Consider the following 18,619-nt stretch of genomic DNA (forward strand, 5'->3'; position numbering starts at 1 on the left):
TTTTGGGCCCAGGGAGATGGCAACAGGGTTGGTAGTTTTACATTTGCAGATATATACTTGATATGTTTATTTCTATATATTTACATAATTCACAATCATTTTAAATAAAATACTTGAAATGATTGAATAAGAAAGGCTAAATAAGAGTTAAGTGATTAAAGTAGAAGTATTTAGAATTAATAAAATAGAATTAAGTTGCTCCAACTTCCCAAGAGGGACTACAAGAAACATAGTTTGAATGAAGGAATCAGAAGGTAAAGTCAGTAATTATAAAATGTTCTGTTTTTTTTAATGCATACTTAGTATGGCTAATGAATGGATCTGCATCGGTGGTCTTTGAGAGCACATTACAATGACCTGGAATGATTTTTTAAAATCTTAACATTGCTATCACACTTGAGTATCTGATTGACCTGTTCTGAAATGGGGTCTAGACATCATTCCTATTAATTTATTCTCATATTCTCTCTCCCCATTTCTCTATATAACTCTTTATCTCTTTCAAGCTGTCCAGATGATTCTAATGTATATTCAAGTTCAAGATTCACTGGTCTGTATGAGTAACTGTCATCAAAATAATACTTCTTACTTATTGAGGGCTCCCTATTTGTAAATATTGAGACATACAAATTATATATTTTATTTATATTGTATATACAGATGTATGTATAAGTATATACACAGGTATATATTTATATCCTCAAAGCAACTAATTTTACAGATAACAATAGTTTCAGAAATATTCAATAACTTATCTAAGGTTGTACAGCCACAATAAATAGAATCAGAATTCAAATTATGCTTAAAGACCTTGATCCTTTATCAAATATCGTTCAGTAAATGTGTATGTGGTTATGTTAGGTTAAATGTATTAAGATATGCACAACTTATCTTTTATGAGTCTATCCTCTGACTCTTTTAATTAACCAGCTAATGGTCCTAATTACATCAGGTAAGAGGATTTCTACTGTACTCCCTTCCGGAACTCTCTTTTTTCCAGTTTGGTCATTTTATTGCCCTCTAGAGATATCATGTTTATTTCCTACCTCTGAACCTACTGCTTCTCCCTCTCCTCCTAACCATCTTTAACTTCAAAGACATAGTTACAAGACACACATCTCTGAAAAGGCAGCCAGTACTTGAGTTCATGCCTTTGCTTTCAAGATGGGCAGTAATGTGAAAGAACTATGGAGACTGACCTTTCGATCAGACACATTTACTCAACTACTTAATGTGCCTTAAGTCAATAACTGATAAGGAAAAAGAAATAAAAATACTTATATACAAATTCTGCTTTAAAATGGATAAAAATAAAATTTTCATCACAAATGTCAAAATATCTAGACAATAATTGCTGTTTCATTGAGTATTAATCTCATGTTATATATATCTGCATTCATTAGAGAGACATTTATATTTAGACTATTCACTGTGTGATATTTACATTAGTATGTATCATAATACATAGTTTAAGAACTTTTAGATAAATACTAATGCATAAACCATATCCTCCCCAAATTGTACCCAAATGATATATTGTTGACAAAATAAAATTAATAATTTATTATCTTTATAATTACTTAATAGAAAGCATCTTATTTATTTTAGTATTCAATATTTTTACTGGTGATATGACACCCAAAACCTAAGAGAAGGTTAATGTACCTTTACTGTATGTTTAAGCGTTAAGAGTACGTCCAGCCTCTCATCTTGAGAGACATTCTTCAGCATGATGCAGCTATAGATGTTTTGCAGCTCTCTGGCTCTGATGGTAAATTGTGTATCCATGTCAATTATTTTGCCATCAAATCTTCTCCATGTCTTTGGAGCTGAACACTTAAAAAAATAATATTATAACTATCAGTTAATTAAAGTTTCAAAAATAATCTTATTCTGTCTACTGTAAGTTAACCTTATTATCAGGTGATTTATGAATAAAAATATTACTAAAACTTTGTTGTTCAGTCACTAAGTCAGCTCTAACTAGAAATTAATTAAATAATTGGTAGACCACAGGAAAGTAAAACAATTTAGGAGGAAAAATATCAGAGGGCTTCAGTCTACAGAAGTGCAAATGTTTTCTCAGGATTCAGAATGTGCTACTAATTTGTACTAACTAGCATGATTGCTGGGTTTCCCTGGTGGCTCAGTGGTAAAGAATCCGCCTGCTAGTGTAGGAGACGCAGGAGGCTCAGGTTTGATCCCTGGGTCCAGAAGATGCCCTGGAGGAGGAAATGGCAACTCACACTAGTACTCATGCCTAGGAAATGCCATAGGCAGAGCAGCCTGGGGCACTACTACAGTCCATAGGGTTGCAAGAGGGTTGGGCACAACTGAGTGGCTAAACAACAACAAAGCATGATGGCTAGCTTGACGGATTTGTGACATAACTCATTACCTCCTTGGGAAAAACATGCTATTTAGAATGCTAAAAAGATAGTGCACTTGGTTCAATTATATTGAATTGGATGAATGTGCCTTGACAATCGAGAAAAACCTTTGTGGAACAATTGTTACAATCCTCAATGTGTCAGACCTACAACTATAGTGAAATGGAACTCAGTTATAGTTCCGTTTCCCATAAAGATAAATCCATAACAAGTTCACAGTTCTTTACAAAGCAGATGTCCACAGTAAAACATCTGTATTTAGCTATCTTAGCAGTGCTTTGGCCCCTGCCTCCCTGGTGATCGGTAAGATTCTCACTTTCTATTTCCAGATCTGGCTTGGTGCATCTCAACCTAGCCCACCTCCTGAACTGAAGGTCAAAGACAGAGTTAATTTTTCCTGAAGCTCATATAGGGAGTCCCACTCTAAGAATTCAGAGACAGGAAATAGTGAGTCCTAGCTGACTCAGCACACCACAGAATATTTAAAGACTATGTTTGCCAGTGCTATTGTTCCCTCCTGCCAAGACTACCACAACTTTAAGGGAAGATTTGTTGACCTAGAAAGAGCATAGTGAAAACTCAGTGACTCTTCTATTTTAAGGCATAAAGGTGCTGAGTTTCTTTCCCTGATTATAATTTATCAAAAAAGGTGACTATGTTGATCAGGACTTCTAACCATTCAATGCTCTATTTTTTGTAGACTGATAATTTGAGGCTTGGGAGACCTGTAGTTTAATTTATGTCATACTTGCAAGCATTTCAGTCTCAAATTTGATTCAGTTTAAAGCTTAAAGAGAAGCCCACATATTGGAACAAATCATCAGGAATGTAGAATAGCCAGATAGAGAAACTCTTCAAGCCTGTATTTATTTAGTATGACAATAGTATGAGGAATTCTTAGTTACAGCCTCAATTTACCTTTTTTTTTACATTTCATATTAGCTCAATTACATTGAAAACTACCAAACTACTATTTAACAACAAATGTATTTGATATGTTTTCAAAGTAATGGCATCATTTTCTGATCAAAGGTAAAGTGGATGTTGTGCAGAGCTAGGAATCTTCATTAGAAACTTTAGATCCTCAGTTCTAGTTTCAATCTAGCAAATGAAAAGCTGCAGCTCTCTGATTAATTTCTATTTTTAGAACACAAATCTAATATTAAATAATGTAAAGTTAGATAGATAGAATTAATAAGAATTATTAAGATTATAAGAGGGAAATAACTCAATAAAAATATTTTATGATTTAATTATTATCACTTGGAAATTTTTTAAATATATTGTTTTCATGGATATACTCTTGTTTGGGGTAGATCTCAGAGTGTTATTGAAATACAATATTTATTGCAAAGCTCTTTTTGAAACTTCTAAGGAATAAGCAATCTTAGGCTACATTTCATATCGCAATCTTTTAAAGTCTAAAGCCTTAATCTGCAGAGTTTTACTCAGGGAAATGCTATTAAATGTAATTTCTTTTCTTTTCTTCCAGTAATGTGAACAATACCTTCAGCTCTGCAGGCTGATAAGTTATTTCATTTGTAATAATCCAAATACAATAACCTTTTAATGAAATGCTTAGTTCATCTACTCTATTCTGGTTCTTCTCAGCTGGGCTGTTGATTTAATTCGACCTTTCCTCCAAGTTTTTGGTCCCATTTAAGATATTACAATATAGTAATACTCTGTATTTTTTCCAAATATCAGTTCACTTCAGTTCAGTTCAGTCACTCAGTCGTGTCCCACGCTTTGCAACCCCATGAATCCCAGCACGCCAGGCCTCCCTGTCCATCACCAACTCCCGGAGTTCACTCAGACTCACGCCCATCCAGTCAGTGATGCCATCCAGTCATCTCATCCTCTGTCGTCCCCTTCTCCTCCTGTCCCCAGTCCTTCCTAGCATGAGGTGGCCAAGTACTGGAGTTTCAGCTTCAGCATCATTCCCTCCAAAGAAATCCCAGGGCTGATCTTCAGAATTGACTGGTTGGATCTCTTGCAGTCTAAGGGACTCTCAAGAGTCTTCTCCAACACCACAGTTCAAAAGCATCAAATCTTTGGCACTCAGCTTTCTTTACAGTGCAACTCTCACATCCATACATGACCACAGGAAAAACCATAGCCTTGACTAGACAGACCTTTGTTGGCAAAGTAATGTCTCTGCTTTTGAATATGCTATCTAGTTTGGTCATAACTTTCCTTCCAAAGAGTAAGCGCCTTTTAATTTCATGGCTGCAGTCACCATCTGCAGTGATTTTGGAGCCCCCCAAAATAAAGTCTGACACTGTTTCCACTATTTCCCCATCTATTTGCCATGAAGTGATGGGACAAGATGCCATGATCTTAGTTTTCTGAATGCTGAGTGTTAAGCCAATTTTTTCACTCTCCTCTTTCACTTTCATCAAGAGGCTTTTTAGTTCCTCTTCACTTTCTGCCATAAGGGTGGGGTCATCTGCATATCTGAGGTTATTGATATTTCTCCCAGCAATCTTGATTCCAGCTTGTGCTTCTTCCAGCCCAGCGTTTCTCATGATGTACTCTGCATATAAGTTAAATGAGTAGGGTGACAATATACAGCCTTGACGTACTTCTTTTCCTATTTGGAAACAGTCTCTTGTTCCGTGTCCAGTTCTAACTGTTGCTTCCTGACTTCCATATAGGTTTGTCAAGAGGCAGGTCAGGTGCTCTGGTATTCCCACCTCTTTCAGAATTTTCCATAGTTTATTGTGATCCACACAGGCAAAGGCTTTGGCATAGTCAATAAAGCAGAAATAGACGTTTTTCTGGAACTCTCTTGCTTTCTCCATGATACAGCAGATGTTGGCAATTTGATCTCTGGTTCCTCTACCTTTTCTAAAACCAGCTTGAACATCCCGAAGTTCATGGTTCACGTATTGCTAAAGCCTGGCTTGGAGAATTTTGAGCATGACTTTACTAGCGTGTGAGATGAGTGCAATTGTGCGGTAGTTTGAGCATTCTATGGCATTGCCTGTCTTTGGGATTGGAATGAAAACTGGCCTTTTCCAGTCCTGTGGCCACTGCTGAGTTTTCCAAATTTGCTGGCATACTGAGTGCAGCACTTTCACAGCATCATCTTTCAGGATTTGAAATAGTTCAAATGGAATGCCATCATCTCCTCTAGCTTTGTTCGTTGGGATGCTTTCTAAGGCCCACTTGACTTCACATTCCAGGATGTCTGGCTCTAGGTAAGTGATCACACCATCGTGATTATCTTGGTTGTGAAGATCTTTTTGTACAGTTCTTCTGTGTATTCTTGCCACCTCTTCTTAATATCTTCTGCTTCTGTTAGGTCCCTACCATTTCTGTCCTTTATCGAGCCCATCTTTGCATGAAATGTTCCCTTGGTATCTCTAATTTTCTTGAAGAGATCTCTAGTCTTTCCCATTCTATTGTTTTCCTCTATTTCTTTGCATTGATCACTAAGGAAGGCTTTCTTATTTCTTCTTGCTAGAGGAGCTATTCCACATTCAAGGTCGGGGGTGGGGGCGCGGTGGTAAGGAGATACTCCTCGTCCAAGGTAAGGAGCAGCAGCTGCACTTTGCTGGAGCAGCCATGAAGAGATACCCCACGCCCAAGGTAAGAGAAACCCAAGTAAGACGGTAGGTATTGCAAGAGGGCATCAGAGGGCAGACACACTGAAACCATAATCACAGAAAACTAGTCAATCTAATCACACTAGGACCACAGCCTTGTCTAACTCAGTGGAACTAAGCCATGCCCGTGGGGCCACCCAAGACGGACGGGTCATGGTGGAGAGGTCTGACAGAATGGTCCACTGGAGAAGGGAATGGCAAACCACTTCAGTATTCTTGCCTTGAGAACCCCATGAACAGTAGGAAAAGAGAAAATGATAGGATACTGAAAGAGGAACTCCCCTGGTCAGTAGGTGCCCAATACGCTACTGGTGATCAGTGGAGAAATAACTCCAGAAAGAATGAAGGGATGGAACCAAAGCAAAAAACAATACCCAGCTGTGGATGTGACTGGTGATAGAAGCAAGGTCCGATGCAATACAGAGCAACACTGAATAGGAACCTGGAATGTCAGGTCCATGAATCAAGGCAAATTGGAAGTGGTCAAACAGGAGATGGCAAGAGTGAACGTTGACATTCTAGGTATCAGCGAACTAAAATGGACTGAATGGGTGAATTTAAGTCAGATGGCCATTGTATCCACTACCGCAGGCAGGAATCCCTCAGAAGAAATGGAGTAGCCATCATGGTCAACAAGAGTCCGAAATACAGTGCTTGGATGCAGTCTCAAAAACAACAGAATGATCTTTGTTTCCAAATATATTCAACATCAAATCCTTTCTACTGTTCAATTTTTAACTTAAATCCTAACTTTTTTGTAAAGATTCTTAACTACTGTGGTATGAAACCACTGAAATTACTATTATCCAACGTTCTACTGTATGTGTTAAAAACAAACACACACACAGAATATGCAGTATCTATGTTTCAATAACTCAGGGCAATGCAATTTGGGTCCAAATAGTTCCATAATTATTTTGTTTGCTAATTCTATTTCTTCTTGCAGAGTATAAGAAATAAATTTCTTATGTAGTTTTATGTATTTCACAGGGCCTAAAATATTCACTCATTCATTCAAGAAATATTTACTGTGTTTACTGTATATTGTTCCATGTACTAGGTAGCAAGTAGATAAATTTCAATTTCAGGAACTCCAGTCTAAGGGCATAGAAAAATTTAAAAATAATTGAAATAAAAGTTGATTATGCTTCTGATGCCGGTAAACAGGTAACTTCAAGTTGATATGAAGCGCTTAACTGGTGAAAAGAAAATAATATCTAAGATAAAACTGAAGAATAACTAAGAATTAGCCAGATTAAAAGTAAACTGTGTGATACAATCAAAGAGTCCTAGATTCAAAGTTTGAGTTCCCTACTGTCAACACTGAAAAGATATTTAAAAAAAAATCTTTGGCAAAGTTGTTTTGATACTTAGATATATTACTGTCAACACAGATAACATGGTCTTCAAGTCTAAGCTTTTTTGATTTCAATCTTTAAGGTATTTTTTTAAATTACTCTGATGCAGGAAAATGTCAACTTTCCTTACTTCTCTTTTCTATTTTTTTTTCCTTTGAATGCTGTGGCTGTAATAACAGATGTACAATAGTCATGTTGTTAAATTGCTTCAGAAAACAAGAACATAATAAATTCCATTTAGGTGCCAACAAATGAGACAGCATAGATTCTGGAGGAGAGAAACAGAAGAACAGCAGGAAGACACACTTTGAGGATGGGATGGTGGTGAGATAACAAAAACCTTGAGAGCAGCAAGCTTCCACCAAAGAGAAGAAATGGCTACACTGTGAGAGGAGGTCTTTCCTTTTCCCTAAATTAATACTCTAGTCCCTCAGGGCACAAATTAAGAATAACACTAACCCCCAGAGCTACTGGGTAGTGATCAACTTTTCTTTTACACAGCCAAGGGATTTTGTTCATCCACAGAGGACACCCCTGTGTACTGTGGTGCTGAGAGCGAGCCAAGAGCTGGTTGCATTTTCCCATCCCATCAGCTGCTGGCCACCTGAGTGAGGAGAAAAACAAAACTAAATGACACAGTTAACAGACTGCAGTTTTTCAGCTTGTGATTCTGAGACACGGCATGTGAATCAAAGAGATTCAAAGAAATAAATGGCCTTGACTCCAGGGAAAACCTCTTGCAGAAATTCAAATTCAAATTGTCTCTTTACACAGTTTGGATAAGCAGCACCCAAGATATATTAGAAACTGGTTGATGATTTTTCTTTAAAATTTCTTGACCTGAATTTCTTCACCTCTGTCAATTTATGAGTTTTTAACATTTGACAATCTGTGGCTGTCAATGTTTGATAGGATAAAATTAGACTGTTTAAATAATGCTTCAAAAATCTTAAAGGGTTAAATAGATTAACCCTTTTATGGAGAATATAGGCTTAGTATAGAACCCCTAATAGCTGATTAGTTCAGTGCTTTTATTGGACTAATTCAAAACAATAATCATTCATTACTCAAGAGAAATTCTGTATCCTTGATAAAATATAACTATTAATTCAATATACTATATAATACTTAGACACATTGAAATTAAACTAAAACCAAACCATGAAATTTTATTTTCCAAAGTTATTTTCAAATTACAGGAAAGTAAATATTCTCTTTACATATCTGTATGTTATGGCACTAAATGTGAATCTTAAAATCTACATCATGACCCTGGTTGTTAGTATTTACATTTCAAAATGCTCTAGCCTTGAGGATTAATTCAAGCTATTTTTTTCTTAGCAATCAAAAAACCCTATAGAATAAGTTACTTCAAGTTTTATGAAATCAGTGCTGACTCCTCCTGAATACTTATTAGAGTCATTGCCAGGCATGGGTAGGGTTGGGTGGGAAGAGGCAGACAGGCATGAAAAGGAGGAGAACTGGTATCAGAATTCATAACAAAGGACTAACTGTAAAATCCACCTTAACTGTTTTCTACGATGTTCATTATGGCACCATATACAAAAAGGTAATTTAAATTAATTTTGTGTTAGAATAACAAAGATTTCACAATTTACTGTAGGAGGTTAAAAGCAGGCCAAAAGCCACCATTAGTCAATATTTTTAGAGAATGGATGAATTATGTTATCTCATAAAATGAGGATTGACTTCAGGTGAAGTTGTTCCAGTCCATGGTGTGTTCTTCTTGCCCTATATAACATTTTGGTCAAAACTGAGGCAAAGTTCTCTTTCATCAGCTAAAACGTCCATTTCTTCTGAGTCTTAGCCTGGAGATTGGTGAGATTAAGTGGTTTATCAGCTGGGGTAACCATAGGTTCAGAACCCCAATTCTAAAACCTCCAACCCAAGAAAACCCTTTTTCGTAATTTCTACAAGTTCTTGTGGCCAACTTTTTCATCCTTTTTGCAATCTTCTGATCTTGCATCTTTGTATGTTGCCCTGAATCAGTCTGGATGTTAAGGCCTAGTCATTCTCTTGTTCCTTTTCCTCTTACGTTAAAAAAAAAAAAAAAAAAAAAGAATCTTCTTGCACTAAATACTTCTATTAGTTAGTGATGTAATTAATGAAATTACAGAAGCCACACTGTGCTCCACTGACTTCTAACTGTATTCTGCCCTTCCTATCTCTCCAGCAACACTCAAAGACGTCCATGTTTCTGGCACAATTACCTGGCAATTCTTCCTATACTCAGGATCATTGAGGGTCTCAGATTTTACCCCTAAACTAATCAACATATTTACCAAACAAAAACAAAACAAAACAAATACAACAAAATAATATCTTCACAGGAATTCTCATGAACAAAATGTCCCCATCTCATCTTTCTTGGAAAAATTTAAAGAACTTCTTAGCTATACTTGACAACAGGAGTAACCATCATCAACTGGCTCCAGAAGCTCAGACCATGAGCTCCTTATTGCCAAATTCAGACTAAGTAGGCAAAACCACTCGACCATTCAGGTACGACCTAAGTCAAATCCCTTATGATTATACAGTGGAAGTGAGAAATAGATTTAAGGGGCTAGATCTGATACACAGAGTGCCTGATGAACTATGGACGGAAGTTTGTGACATTGTAGAGGAGACAGGGATCAAGACCATCCCCATGGAAAAGAAATGCAAAAAAGCAAAATGGCTGTCTGAGGAGGCCTTACAAATAGCTGTGAAAAGAAGAGAAGTGAAAAGCAAAGGAGAAAAGGAAAGATATTCCCATTTGAATGCAGAGTTCCAAAAAATAGCAAGGAGAGATAAGAAAACCTTCTTCAGCAATCAATGCAAAGAAATAGAGGAAAACAACAGAATGGGAAAGACTAGAGATCTCATCAAGAAAATTAGAGATACCAAGGGAACATTTCATGCAAAGATGGGCTCGATAAAGGACAGAAATGGTAGGGACCTAACAGAAGCAGAAGATATTAAGAAGAGGTGGCAAGAATACACAGAAGAACTGTACAAAAAAGATCTTCACAACCAAGATAATCACAATGGTGTGATCACTCACCTAGAGCCAGACATCCTGGAATGTGAAGTCAAGTGGGCCTTAGGAAGTATCAATACAAACAAAGCTAGTGGAGGGGATGGCATTCCATTTGAACTATTTCAAATCCTGAAAGATGATGATGTGAAAGTGCTGAACTCAATATGCCAGCAAATTTGGAAAACTCAGCAGTGTCCACAGGATTGGAAAAGGGCAGTTTTCATTCCAATCCCAAAGAAAGGCAATGTCATAGAATGCTCAAACTACCGCACAATTGCACTCATCTCACACGCTAGTGAAGTCATGCTCAAAATTCTCCAAACCAGGCTTCAGCAATATGTGAACCGTGAACTTCGGGATGTTCAAGCTCGTCTTAGAAAAGGCAGAGGAACCAGAGATCAAACTGCCAACATCCTCTGGATCACTGAAACAGCAAGAGAGTTCCAGAAAAAACATCTATTTCTGCTTTATTGACTATGCCAAAGCCTTTGCCTGTGTGGATCACAATAAACTGTGGAAAATTCTGAAAGAGATGGGAATACCAGAGCACCTGACCTGCCTCTTGACAAACCTATATGGAGGTCAGGAAGCAACAGTTAGAACTGGACATGGAACAACAGACTGTTTCCAAATAGGAAAAGGAGTACATCAAGGCTGTATATTGTCATCCTGCTTATTTAACTTATATGCAGAGTACATCATGAGAAATGCTGGGCTGGAGGAAGCACAAGCTAGAATCAAGATTGCCGGGAGAAATATCAATAACCTCAGATATGCAGATGACACCACCCTTATTGTAGAAAGTGAAGAGGAACTAAAAAGCCTCTTGATGAAAGTGAAAGAGGAGAGTGAAAAAGTTGGCTTAAAACTCCACATTCAGAAAACAAAGATCATGGCATCTGGTTCCATCACTTCATGGCAAATAGATGGGGAAATAGTGGAAACAGTGTCAGACTTTATTTTCGGGGGGGGCTCCAAAATCACTGCAGATGGTGACTGCAGCCATGAAATTAAAAAACAGTTACTCCTTGGAAGGAAAGTTATGACCAACCTAGATAGCATATTCAAAAGCAGAGACATTACTTTGCTGACAAAGGTTCATCTCATCAAGGCTATGGTTTTTTTCAGTAGTCATGTATGGATGTGAGAGTTGGACTGTGAAGAAGACTGAGCACCGAAGAATTGATGCTTCTGAACTGTGGTGTTGGAGAAGACTCTTGAGAGTCCCTTGGACTGCAAGGAGGTCCAACCAATCCATTCTGAAGATCAACCCTGGGATTTCTTTGGAAGGGATGATGCTAAAGCTGAAACTCCAGTACTTCGGCCACCTCATGTGAAGAGTTGACTCTTTGGAAAAGACCCTAATGCTGGGAGGGATTGGGGGCAGGAGAAGGGGATGACAGAGGATGAGATGGCTGGATGGCATCACCGACTCGATGGACGTGAGTTTGAGTGAACTCCAGGAGTTGGTAATGGACAGGGAGGCCTGGCATGCTGCGATTCATGGGGTTGCAAAGGTTCGGACACCACTGCGTGACGGCACTGAACTGAACTGAAAGGAAATAAAGCAGCAGATAAAGCACAAGCAGGAAACCCTGCACAAGGTTCAGTCTTAAACAAGGCAGGTAAGTGTCACCTTCTTCCCAGTCCACTGGCACTTCAGAGGCCTCTAGCTCCTTCTTGAGCCCTGGGTTCATGCTGTCCTCTTATAGTTAACAATCAGATACATAAGGATCACAGTACCCAGTGATGATGCTGGATTCAACAAAAAGCAACATGCTAAAAGGAATTATGTTTAGTTCAAAATATGACTCAGGAGAAGTGTGAATATTATGGCTTCCATACAGTAGGACTCATCGTTTCTAGAATGAAGATATTTAAGCATTTGAAACGATAGCATCTACATTGCATATTTTCTTATAGTACTTGAAATATATAACTACAAAAGGATTATTTCTGTTCCTTATTCTTCCTCCCTACCTTCCTCCACAAGCATGTATTGATACTCTGTGATGACTACTGAGCTAGGATATGAGGATATGGAGATAAAAAGATAGCTCTTGCCTTAAGAAGCTCAGATCCAGGAGGATTCAGACATACTCCTGACGATAAAACTGAGCGCTATGCACTAAGACAGAAGCGAAAGGAAGTCTTGTGAAGGTATATGCGCGCAAGTGTGCTAAGTCGCTTCAGTCATTCCTGACTCTTTGCAACACTGTGGACTGCAGCCCGCCAGGCTCCTCTGTCCATGGGATTCTCCAGGCAAGAATACTGGAGTGGGTTGTCATTTCCTTCTCCAGGGCATCTTCCCAACCCCAGGAAAGAACATGTGTCTCTTATGTCTCCTGCACTGGCAGATGGATTTGTCACCACCAGCGCCACCAGGGAAGACCATGAAGGTATACAGTACAGGCTAAAGCAGGAGGGTCAGTAGTCCTTTTCGGAAGAAGGGGTCTCTGGGCTTGTTTTGAAGGGTGAGTAGCCGGTTACTGAGGAAGGAAAGAAAGGATGCTACCTGCAGAGGCCACAGAAGAAGCAAAAGCGCTGAGAGCATGTGGTTTTTCTGTGAATGTGCAACTGAGTGAAATTGGAACAGTCTGGCTGTGGTGCATGAGCAGGGATGATGGGATGGGTCAAGTGTGCCAAGAATCGACAATAAACGTCCTTGTTCCCAGAGGGCAAGGGAGGAGCTGTGTGGGATGAGGTCCCTATGGCAGCAATATGGAGGATGGGGGAGGGAATAAAGAAGTGAACCTGGAGGTTGAAAGCCTCATTTGGGGACATAAAGGAATCCAGAAGGGAAAGAAACCAAGATCCAAGTAAATCAGTATCCAGCTCTCACAGCCAAGGTGAAACCTTCCCATGACAGCCTCCCAGGGAGAGAGAGGGAAGCAGGAAAGCCGAGGTGCTCCATAACATCTCAGAAGCTTCCCACCCTCTTGAGTTCCAGCAGGAGAACAAGGCACTCCACCAAGACTCACATTAGCTGCAGTTCAAGTCTCTGCCTATATGGCCTGTTTAGAGACATGCAAGGTCATCAATGTGGCATGGCAGAGCCACCTCCCTGCAGGCAGTGGTAGGCCATTAGTAAGGAAGAAGTAAAGAATTGAGGCAATGATTAAACTAAGAGACCAGAGAAGATGGTGACTAAGTAGGACATCAAGAATAACGCCCAGGTTTCTGCCTGAAGCAACTTAAGTGCACGATGAAACCTTCATGGAGATAAACTATGTGAGTGCTACAGAATAGGAGCCTCAGTTTGGAGGTGAGGGGACAAGGAATGGTAAGACAAGATGAAGCAGGGGTTGACATGTCAGCTTGAGTTGTACTGTGGGACAACCAAGGAGCAAGAGAGTAGGCAATTCAGTACATGATTTGCAAGCTCCTAAAAACGACGCTTACTCCTTGGAAGGAAAGTTATGACCAACCTAGATAGCATATTAAAAAGCAGAGACATTACTTTGCCAACAAAGGGTCCGTCTAGTCAAGGCTATGGTTTCTCCAGTGGTCATGTATGGATGTGAGAGTTGGACTGTGAAGAAGGCTGAGCGCCGAAGAATTGATGCTTTTGAACTGTGGTGTTAGAGAAGACTCTTGTGAGTCCTTTGGACTGCAAGATCCAATCAGTCCATCCTAAAGGAGATCAGTCCTGGGTGTTCATTGGAAGGACTGATGCTAAAGCTGAAACTCCAATACTTTGGCCACCTCATGCGAAGAGTTGACTCATTGTAAAAGACCCTGATGCTGGGAGGGATTGGGGGCAGGAGGAGAAGGGGACACAGAGGATGAGATGGCTGGATGGCATCACTGACTCAATGGACATGAGTTTGAGTAAACTCCAGGAGTTGGTGATAGACAGGGAGGCCTGGTGTGCTGCAATTCATGGGGTTGCAAAGAGTCAGACATGACTGAGTGACTGAACTGAACTGAACTGAAGAGAGTTCTGGCCTGCAACTGTAGGGAGCTCCAGGATGCAGGTAGGAGTTAAAGCCAAAAGAAAAACTGAGATCAAACAGGAGAGCATACGAGATGAGTAGGAGGCATTTATAATATCAAAAATTATGGTTTTTTAAATAAATGTTCTCAAATAACAAGAATCACATAACTATTAGAATCATTACCGGCAAATATTTTAAAGAACTCCATCCCTTTTCTTCTTGTGGCTGCATAGGCTTTTAATTGTTTGGAGAGATCAAGTTTATAAAAGGAAATTGGTCACTATGGAAACAGGCTATCCAATATCAAACAGGCAGTTTTACCACAAAAGGGTAATTACTTTAGTTTTTCGCTTAATTGTATGTTTTCATGGTTTTCAATAATCACATATCCTTTTGGTTAGAAATTTTCAGTCAGTTAATGACCTGATAAGCAAAAGTAGAAACACTAATCCATAGCTCTTTGCCCAGGTTGCTTACTATGGGCACCACAGATCCATACATTCTGTGACTGCTATAGTCTACATTTCAGTGGGGTGTGCAATTCACCTAATTTCTATAGGCAGCCTAAGTCTAAATGAACAGAGTCACTAGGATGGTGTCTCCATGTTTTCCTTCACAGCCAAAGCTCGTTTGTTAAGAACATGTTAATTTCATGTTACTTATCAACCATTATTCTAGGCTGCAGTGAAAATCTAAAGCTGTATAAGAAAAGAAGAAAAATTATACAAAATTTCAATAATTTCAAAATTATACAAAATTTCAAAAATTATGTCACCAAAAATACTAAACAAAACTCATGAAAATTCTTACAATGTAACTGTCTTCTTTAGTTCATTCCTCTATATTTTTAAACTCAGGACACATTCATATATAAATAATGTTACTTCACTAACCTTATCCAAAAAACTTTGTATCTCTGCTTCCTGGTTCTCTGTGTAAGTGATATATCTATGTCTCCCAATGGAAGCAATTATCTGCGTCTCTTTTTCCAGAAGTTCACACAAAGCAGCTTTCCTTTCAGCTCCAGTCAAAAATTGGTTAATGCGTGTGAGTTCTTCTTGCCGCCAGACTAGAGGAATAACATGAGAGACTCTTGAGTTTTTAAACACCCACATCTTTACAGAGCATTTTTTACTATCACATCCTCACAAGCAGTATTTTATTTTTATATCAATTTAAATAAAATTATACATGAATAGCATCACTCATATTGTACACCTGATACATGAAAAAACAGGATGAAATGGAAGCTGAGACCCAGCAATAAAATAGAGTCAAGCAAACACAAGTCATAAGACATCAGGACAGATGATGTCAAATTATGCCTCCAGGTAAGCATACACGCACCCCCAGTATTGGGAAAAAGACAGCCTGGATGTAAAGCAGCCACGAATGCGTCTTGCTCAGCTTCCCTCTAAGAGAGTGATTGCAGCTAGGAGGCAGGTGGCTGACAGTATCAGCTACAGCATTTCAGATCTGCACCATGTTGGAGCAGAGGCCATACTCTTCTCACTAAGCTGTCAGTCAAAAAAGTAAGAACCATGGGAGAAGGGCCTGGCCACGGCTGCCCAACAGTGGCATCTTCTGTGGCCAGTTATTATATCAGAGCTGACCATCTGGCCGGCTCAGATTGCCTCAGAGTTCTGTCTGTCTGAGGATCTCCATCCCCCATCCTTTTCGTTCCCTCTCTCAACTTTCACAGGTGTCAACTCCTATCTCAATCTGAAGACTCTCGGTCTTTCCCTGCTCTCTTCCCTTTATCTTTACTTCAAACTCCATCCTAGTGTCTGCTTCTGCCAGTACCCAAATTGACAGTTTTATGTAGAATTGTTGACTTCAATTGTTTTCTTCATTACTAGCACTTTTAGTACCATTTTCCATCTCTTTACAAAATCCTAATTGTATCAGCAAATGTTATAAAATAATTACATTTACACTGAACTCAAACCAATGAATTAAGTTAAAATAATATTTACAACATTTTAAAGTGCGGGTTTGAGGACTTCTCTGGTGGCTCACTCAGTAAAAAGCAAACCTGCAAAGCAGGGTTTGATCCCTGGATTAGAAAGATCCCCTGGAGAAGGAAATGGCAACCCACTGCAGTATTCTTGCCTGGGAAATTCCATGGACAGATACCTTGGTGGGCTACATTTCATGGGGACACAAGAGTTGGACATGACTTAGTGTTGGACACCACCAAAATGTTGTTGCTGTTATCCAGTCCCTCAGTTGTGTACAATTCTTTGCAACCACATGGACTGCAGCATGCCAGGCTTCCCTGTCCTTTACCATCTCCCAGAGTTTGCTCAAACTCATGTTCCTTGAGTTGGTGATACCATCCAATCATCTCATCCTCTGTCGTCCCCTTCTCCTCCCGCCTTCAATCTTTCCCAGCATCAGGATCTTTTCAAATGAGTCAGCTCTTCACATCAGGTGACCGAAGTACTGGAGCTTCAGCTTCAGCATGTCCTTCCAATGAATATTCAGAGTTGGTTTCCTTTACGATTGATTGGTTTGATCTCCTTGCAGTCCAAGGGACTCCAAGTGTCTTCTCCAATACCACAGTTCAAAGGCATCAATTCTTCAGCTTTCTGCTTCTTTATGGTCCACCTATCATATCCATACGTGACTAATGGAAAAACCATAGCTTTGACTATAATTTGTTGGCAAAATAATGTCTCTACTTTTTAATACACTGTCTAGGTTTGTCATAGCTTTTCTTCCAAGGAGCAAGTGTGTTTTAATTTCATGGCTGCAGTCACCATCTATAGTTATTTTGGAGCCCCCCAAAATAAAGTCTCTCGCTGTTTCTATCGTTTCCCCATCTATTTGCCCTGAAGTGATGGGACCAGATGCCATGATATTAGTTTTCTGAATGTTGAGTTTTAAGCCAGCTTCTTCACTCTCCTCTTTCGTCTTCATCAAGAGGCTCTTTAGTTCCTTTTTGCTTTCTGCTAAAGGATGGTATAATCTGCGTATCTGAGGTTATTAATATTTCTCCCCACAATCTTAATTCCAGCTTGTGCTTCATCCAACCAAGCATTTCACGTGATGTACCCTTCACAGAAGTTAAATAAGTAGGGTGACAATATACAGCCTTGACATATTCCTTTCCCAATTTGGAACCAGTCTGTTGTTCCACGTCTGGTTCTAACTGTTGTTTTTTGACCTGCATACAGGTTTCTCAGGAAGCAGGTAAGGTGGTCTGGTATTCCCATCTCTTCAAGAATTTTCCACTGTTTGTTATGATTCACACATTCAAAGTCTTTAGCTTAGTCAGTGAAGCAGAAGTAGATGTTTTTCTGGAATTCTCTTGCTTTCTCTATGATCCAGTGGATGTTGGCAACTTGATCTCTGGTTCCTCTGCCTTGTCTAAATCCAGCTCGTACATCGGGAAGTTCTTGGTGCACATACTGTTGAACCCTAGCTTGAAGGATTTTGAGCATTACCTTGCTAGCATGTGAAAAGAGCGCAACTGTAAAGTAGTTTGAACATTGCTTGGCATTGCCTTTCTTTGGGATTGGAATGAAAACTGACCTTTTCTAGTCCTGTGGCCACTGCACAGTTTTCCAAATTTGCTAGCATATTGAGTGCTGCACTTTAACAGCATAATCTTTTCAAATTTAAAATAGCTCAACTAGAATTCCATAACTTCCACCAGCTTTGTGCATAATGATGGTTACTATCAATAAAAAATGTGTTGCACACTACAAGTGTTAGTTATTATCAACAAAGAATGTATTGCACACTACAATATATAAAATAGATAATCAACAAGGACCTACTGCATAGCAGAGGTAATTGAACTCAGTACTCTATAATAATCTATAGGGGAGAGGGAAAAGAATCTGAAAAAGAATATATATATGCGTGTGTGTGTGTATAAATCACTTTGCTGTATACCTGAAACTCACACAACATTGCTTCCCTGATAGCTCAGTTGGTAAAGAATCCGCCTACAATGCAGGAGACCCTGGTTTGATTCCTGGGTTGGGAAGATCCCCTGGAGAAGGGGGAGGCTACCCACTCCAGTATTCTTGGGCTTCCCTTGTGGCTCAGCTGGTAAAGAATATGCCTGCAATTTGAGAGACCTGGTTTCAATCCCTGGGTTGGGAAGATCCCCTGGAGAAGGGAAAGGCTACCCACTCCAACACGACTAAGCGACTTTCACACAACATTGTGAATCAGTTATACTCCAATATAAAAAAATGTTTTTAAAGAATGTGTTACATGAAATACACTCTAAAAATAAATCATAAAATGCCAAATAATAGCATTTTTA

At 39.1% G+C, this 18,619-nt stretch overlaps 1 protein-coding gene across 3 annotated transcripts in view; it reads right to left on the reverse strand.

Moving 5' to 3' along the window:
• Positions 1-18,619, reverse strand: part of IQUB (IQ motif and ubiquitin domain containing) — an 81,181-nt gene that overhangs the window by 20,862 nt on the left and 41,700 nt on the right. For 2 of the 3 annotated variants that reach the window (XM_042248759.1, XM_012177058.4), the window contains exons 8-9: positions 15,231-15,406; positions 1,666-1,836 (exon numbers count right to left, since the gene is read on the reverse strand). In XM_042248759.1, the coding sequence (XP_042104693.1) occupies positions 1,666-1,836; positions 15,231-15,406 (347 nt within the window). The remainder of the gene's footprint in view (positions 1-1,665; positions 1,837-15,230; positions 15,407-18,619) is intronic. The other variant, XM_042248760.1, reaches the window with a different exon arrangement.

The sequence above is a fragment of the Ovis aries genome, chromosome 4 (assembly GCF_016772045.2).
Source record: "Ovis aries strain OAR_USU_Benz2616 breed Rambouillet chromosome 4, ARS-UI_Ramb_v3.0, whole genome shotgun sequence".
In the NCBI taxonomy this organism is placed as follows: Eukaryota; Metazoa; Chordata; class Mammalia; order Artiodactyla; family Bovidae; genus Ovis; species Ovis aries.